Here is a 7,025-nt window from a genome sequence, read left to right on the forward strand (position 1 = left end):
ACATGGCCAATCATAAAGGACAAAATTAACAGGGGCACCGAGCTACACTTCCCTTTAAGAATGGATTTCAGATTCTGATTCTTTAGCCTTAGCATTACCTTTGTGGTGAGTAAACATCCAATTCTCCTGGTGCTGAAATTTAATCTTTTATTCTCACCTAAAAGTTCTATTTGAGATTCCGGAGTTTGAAATTCATACCCTCAAACCCAGTCTACAACTGTGCTAAAAATAGCTGCATATCTGGCTTAATTATGCCTTCTGCATCTACTCTCGTGTCTTCTGAAATCCGCTATCCACATCACATCCTAATGCCGGATGTACACACACACACATTTGCACAGACAGGCCCCGCTTCATCTTCTAAAAGGCAGAAAGACCTCCTCAAAACCCAGCCACTCCTCACCAGTTTTCCCAACATATGTCCACAATGAAGTTACCTGCTTCTCTATGCCTCCACTTGTTCAACTAAGCAGAGGACAAGATTAACAGTTGACTGATTCAAAGCTTACTGAGCAAGCCAAAATGATTATTTTTTGCTGGAATGCTCCTTAGGCAAGACTCTGTTAGTTTCCTCATATACTTACTGGAACTTTTCCCCACCAGCTGAGGGAAAATATGCAAATTATATAACTTTTTCCTAAACAAGTGTCTTGAGACTTCGTCAGAATTTACTTCTCGCCTGCAGGTATAAACGAAACCTGCATTACCCATAATGTTTATTATTTCTTACTCTCTAGAACACTACCAGCAGAGGGAATGTTCAACTACCTCCGGAAACGCTTTACCAGCCACATCAGAGAACGTAGCCGGCGAAGGGCAAGGCTTGTCTCTAAAGATGGAAGGTGTAACATAGAGTTTGGCAATGTAGAACAGTCAAGGTTTGTCTTTTTGATTGATATATGGACGACTATCCTGGATCTCAGATGGAGATACAAAATGACTATCTTCATTTCAGCATTCTTAGGCAGCTGGTTTCTATTTGGTCTCCTCTGGTATGTCGTGGCATACATACACAAAGATCTTCCAGAATTCAATCCTTCCATAAATCACACCCCCTGTGTTGAGAATATCAACGGCCTGACTTCAGCTTTCCTGTTCTCCTTGGAGACCCAGGTAACCATCGGTTATGGCTTCAGATGTGTCACAGAACAATGTGCCACTGCTATTTTCCTGCTCATCTTCCAGTCTATCTTGGGGGTAATCATCAATTCTTTTATGTGTGGTGCCATCTTGGCCAAGATATCGAGGTCCAAAAACCGGGCTAAGACCATCACCTTCAGCAAGAATGCTGTCATCAGCAAACGTGGTGGGAAGCTCTGCCTCCTCATTCGGGTGGCAAACCTCAGGAAGAGTCTGCTGATCGGGAGTCACATCTATGGAAAGCTTCTGAAGACCACCATCACCCCAGAAGGAGAAACAATCATTCTGGACCAGGTCAACATAGAATTTGTAGTTGATGCTGGCAATGAGAATCTCTTCTTCATTTCCCCATTAACTATTTATCATATCATAGATAAGAACAGCCCATTCTTCCACATGGCAGCAGAAACCATTCTGCAGCAAGATTTTGAATTGGTGGTGTTTTTAGATGGCACTGTTGAAGCCACTAGCGCTACCTGTCAGGTGAGGACATCCTACATCCCAGAAGAGGTGCTCTGGGGTTATCGTTTTGCTCCCATTGTGTCCAAGACCAAAGAAGGGAAATACAGAGTAGACTTCCAGAACTTCAGCAAGACAGTGGCTGTGGAGACTCCCCACTGTGCCTTCTGTCTCTACAATGAGAAAGAAGCTAAAGCCAAAGAGAAGAAAGGTTATGACAATCCTGGTTTTGTCTTGTCAGAAGTTAGTGAAACCAGTGACACAAAAATGTAGTTCCAGATATTCATGGGACTGTATCTTTTTTCATAATTAATTCAGTCTTGAGAGGATTAATAACTTAGTAAAACAAAAAAGAAACACAGGTTTGTTTTTACTCTAAAACAGCATTTATCTTCTCAAAAGCCTCAAATCAAAGAGGAACAGAGTACCAGTGATCTCCAGAACACTATTTAACTACACTATATATATATTTCATAGAATTTATATTTTTATACCTATGGGACATTTTATGAAGCTGCTATGTTGGGAATGTCCAACTCACTTAAGTTCCCAGAGGCATGTAAGTCTCTTAAAAAGCCTGAAAAGATGGAGAGAAACTTTAGGACATGTTAAAGATACACAGCTGTTGGAATAAGAACTTGAAAAGGGGAGACAGAAGGCAAAGCTAAAGAAACCTAAGGGACTTAGGAGCCAAAATCTCAAAAAATGTTTGTTTCCAGTTGCCAAAGTCCTCTGTGAAACCAGGCTCTGGCTCCGGAACACTTGAGCACTTTTGAACATTTTGAAACAATTCCTTCTTTCTTTGAGGCTGGTACATCTACAGAAATGGAGCATGAAGGGATGGTACATGCTTAGGAAGCCGGAAAAGACAAAGCTTGCGCCATCCTGCTGCATCTAGAACTCTGTAAAATACAACTTCTCTCCTGTGAAAGCCTTTGATTCCTTTCAGGGAAAAATAGCCAAATGGAAATGAAAAGTGAAAAAACAAGGAGAAGCAGAGACCCACTATGGGAGAAGAGGAATTTTGCAGCTTATTCCTAACTGTCTCACCCTTCAGATACTCTTCCCTCCACTTCCCCAGGAGCTGGCTAACTGTGAAATTAGGAAACATCTGAAGACAACTGTCCAGAAAGAAGGTGAGCCACGGTGGGGAGATGAAGGACACATTGATTGCTTCACACCTGGCAGAACAGCAATCCACTGGGAGAAGAGAGGAAATTCCCAGCTCTAGACGTATCCTTCAAAAAAATCCACAATGCAAACGCAGATTATCTTTTCCTCTGAAGCATGAAGGTCTTGTTAAAACAAAAACACAGCATAGGAGCCTCCCAGCAACAGTGGGCTTCAGGTTTAGTTCCAAACTGTTCATCTCACCACAGCAAAATGTGCATCCCTAACAGGAAACAAGCTCTGCTCAGGGGGAGCTAAGCAGTGGTGAACATTTTCTGGGTATGGTTTTTGACATCTAAGTCTCAAATGCCACAAGAAGCATCAATAACTTTTTGGTGAATTTCCACTTCCTCACAGCCACTTTTTTTTTCCCCAACTAGTTCTTTTGCTGAGAGTTCAAGTGGCAGACCAAAGAGAGTTTTTTTAGGAACTCTTCCAAGTGATGTAATTCAGCTCATCTATTTTCAACACTGTGGTAAAATGGAAGCATCTTTTTAAAAGCTGCTAGACTGAGTGGTTTTAAAAGAAGGGGAGAATTAAGCAGGTCAAATGATGACAAGACGAAGTTATTTTGCAAATGAACATAATGTGAGTACGGAAATCGAACTCTGGGAACCAAGAGTGTTCAGGTCTCAGTCCCAGTGTACATCAACTCCTCTGTTGGTTCAGAACAAATCACTTCAGTATGTATCTCAGATTTGCCATCTGTAACACGGGACGTAAAGTACTTACGCTGTACAAAGAACAATGTTGTGAACAATTATGTCACTAAAGCACTTTAAAAGCCAATTCTCAACTGTCTCAATCTTTCCTCTCTTCAATGCACCACTGTTACACCCTCCTTCACTTCTAGACGGAAAGGTCAGCACAGAAAGTTCTGTTCTCATCACACATCAGAATTACTAGCACTATGCCTAGAACTATGGAATGCTAGAACCGCCAGCCGAAACCTTCAAGGTAATTCACAGGTATTGCCCAATATTTTAAGTGTACTGTTTTTGCAACCTTCCAAAATAACATTGTCAACTGTAAAAATATTTTTACAGTCCCAATCACCACAGCATCGGAGCCCCTCCAACCATTAGTGCATCTCAGATTGTCTGCTTGGAAGGACAGTTGTTTTATCCTCCACTCTGAATGGCACACCAAAGCACAAACAGCGAGTGATTAGTGGCCGTCCACAGAACTCTAGGAGGGAGCAGGGAAGTGAAATGAAGTCTCAAGAGTCCCAGCTTGTCTGAACCAAAAGGCTACTGTGCTGCTCAGTCCCTCCATAGTTGCTGCTACATTTCCTTTATAGGCTTCCTGTACAGTTGCCCTGTGTGTAACTTCCCTAGAAAGCAGTACTGTCAGTATTCAAGGCTTACAAGTTATACCTCTTACCCCTGGGAGAAGAGATGCACCGAGATGCCCTTAATAGAAGTAGAAAGACAGTCTTCACTGTACAAAAAAAGCAAGTCGATAGGAAATCCATTTAAAAGGTCAAACCCAGCTGTGCAATGAGGAGACAGGCAAGATTCCTATTTTCTTTAAGTGAAGCTGGTTTGGGATGTTAGTGCTAGAGGGGAAAAAAAAAATCAAATACTGCTCCAGTGCCTGTCCAAGAGGTGGTGTACATCCTCCGAAGTTTAAGAGGTCCCTAAACAATGCACTTTCAGGCACTGCCCTTGGAAAGCCATCTCAAAATCCTAAACCTCTAAGTTCTTCATGACACAGCTTTTTAGCCTTTTGCCCTACGTCTCTGCAGCACAAGTGTGGAGGCGGCGTTATTCCATGTCTAGAAGTGTCAAGCACTACCACAACTCAAATAGAAGATACTTGATCTCACTGCAAGGATGATTACCTGTTGTTCACTCTATTCTGACAGTTACACCTGCCTCAAAAGCTAACTATGCCGCCTACAGTAAGGGAAGGGTGATTGCATCCTTCTGCATGTTTTGGTATTACAGAGGGGGGACTGGCTACTGCACAAACGGAGAATATATGAGGGGGACATATCCAAAGTTGACAGGGCCATGGCTGAGCTATCAAGCTTACTTAGAGGGGGATCATACTGGGACCTAAATGGGAATCTCGGAATGAAACCCTCCTCCCATGAGCCTCCTGCTGATTGTCACTTCAGGAAACGCCTGCCAGTCCCCGCCTGCCAGCGGTGCACCAAGCAGGAGATAGAGCACTGTAGTCAGAGCCCAGCAGCAGGAGAACAATGAGTGGAATTTCCTCTTTCGGTCCAGAGAGGGCTGTTTGTCACCAGAGAGATAAAGGCCCAGGGCAGGGAAAAAGGGTTATCGGGAGACATGCCGCACACAGTGCCACTCAGGACAGACTCCATAGGAAATCTATTTTGGGGGCTGTCACCCCTACTGCCATTAAAAGAAAGTTCAGTTAAGAGGATGAAAATAAATTTAATCTTGCCGAGCAGAAGTGGCTGGAGGGAACCACAGACCCGATACTGGAAAACAAAGACTGGTTTCTTCACCCGTGACACTGTTTCATTTTTACATCTCCACGGCACTCTTCTCAAGCTTTCTGGTTTGCTTTTCCCTCCCCGTCCATCCAGTCTGCAGGCTGCCCATACTGTCGCAGCAACAATTAGTCCTCTCCACAAAGTGGAACATGCTATGGAGGCCAACAGCCTAGTCAATACAAAGCAAAGGACTGAAGAGAAAGTCCTGTCTCTTCAGGAGAAGAAATCAGACCATGTACTTATTGCTGGATTAAGGCCTAAAGGATTTAGCTGTGAAAGTGTTAGCCAAGCAGCTAGGCTTGGGAATAATGTGTCTGCACTAAACTTAATTTATCTTCTCATTTCACAAACAACATGTTTCTTCTACTGTATTTATTTTAAACATTCATTCAAGCTGTGCATAATACTTCAATCATTTTGAAACGGATTTACCCTCCTGCTGGCAAACGAATAAGGCATCCTGCTGACTGCTGGAGAAAGGGCCATGAATTAAAATAACTGCTTTTAGTAAACTGACATGTGCTAGTTAGCTGTCTCCACACACTCTTTGGTAGTAACTAGTGAAAAGAGACCCCTAAATAATAATAAAAAAACCCAAACCCGGCAAACTGTTTAGATACTCATACTGACTTGCATTGTTGGAATGTGGCAGACCACTGCTAACTAGCTCACAGCAACCGCCTGGATAACTTCTGCATGTACGTGCTTCCTTGTAAACTCAACTACTCACCCATAAACAAGTCAGCAGTGTGCAAAGCCCCGACACAAGTGAGAGCAGCTGAGGTGTCATATCCTCTTTCCTCTCCCCAGGCAGCAAACTGATGTGGTTAGACTCACGCGAGTTCAGCTGGGAAGAGCCTTTATTTCCCCTTCCCTTTTATTTTGCCCCCTTCAATTCACCCTCGCCTTGAACTGTCATGGTGCTGGCCCCATTCCTGTTCCCCACACAAGCAGGGAGAAAACCACAGCACAACGCAAGGAATGTGAGCAGAGCCCCTGCCGCGGCAGGGATGGGGAAAGCTGAGCAAGTTCCTGAACCCTCTGGTGAATCCGTGCCTACAGCTTCTTGCTGCAGCCTGGGGAACCCCTATGACAACACTGCCACTGGCCCTAAATCACATATAACCCTGTGACGATGTCACTAGAACATGAGTGAGGAAGGCTAAAGCCCTCTCTCCACGGCTGCTAGAATACACAATATGTTTCCTGAGGCCAAGTTGACATTCCTGTGGTGGAAGCATCTGCCTGGGGAAGCTTACAACTTGAACAAACTCACTGCTGCACAAGACAGACATAAATTCTCCCTGCTCCAGGGAGCTGGACAAGCAAGGGGAGGCTAGAAATGAGACAATCTCACTTTGCATCTCCATTTGCATGCTGCTAGCCAAATTTAAGCGTGGAAAGTATTGAAGCCCTTGCTCTCCTGGGTGACTGCATCCCAAGCAAGCTCTGCAGAGACAAAGTTACCGCATTATTCTGTTACGACATCCCACCACAGGCAGGCTGGGATGCTGGAGACCACGCAGGGGTGCTGACAAAGGGATCCGAGCGATCCCCTAAGTGTCTTCTGTCTCGCTGCCGCTGGATGGCACCCCTTACCTCCAGATCAACTGCGCAGCCAGCTCCGATCTCCGCACGGGCAGCAACCCTAAACTTCGCATTGGCAGTGCAGCAAACTCAACAGTGCAAACCATGGCAATCTTGAAAGTGCAAAGCAAGAATTTATTGGGACTGTTCCTTATTTTATTACACAAAGTTTAATGCATTTAGTGACTTATTTTTGGCATGA

The 7,025-nt window shown here is 44.1% G+C and overlaps 1 protein-coding gene across 1 annotated transcript; it reads left to right on the forward strand.

Annotated features, from left to right (window-relative positions):
• The first annotated feature begins 756 nt into the window (after positions 1–756).
• On the forward strand, positions 757–1,872 carry KCNJ1 (potassium inwardly-rectifying channel, subfamily J, member 1). The gene has a single exon (XM_009322596.1). It carries the CDS (start codon positions 757–759, stop codon positions 1,870–1,872), a length of 1,116 nt encoding a protein of 371 aa, XP_009320871.1.
• The last annotated feature ends 5,153 nt before the right edge of the window (positions 1,873–7,025 follow it).

Source organism: Pygoscelis adeliae, unplaced genomic scaffold (genome assembly GCF_000699105.1).
Source record: "Pygoscelis adeliae isolate BGI_AS28 unplaced genomic scaffold, ASM69910v1 Scaffold224, whole genome shotgun sequence".
NCBI classification, from domain to species: domain Eukaryota; kingdom Metazoa; phylum Chordata; class Aves; order Sphenisciformes; family Spheniscidae; genus Pygoscelis; species Pygoscelis adeliae.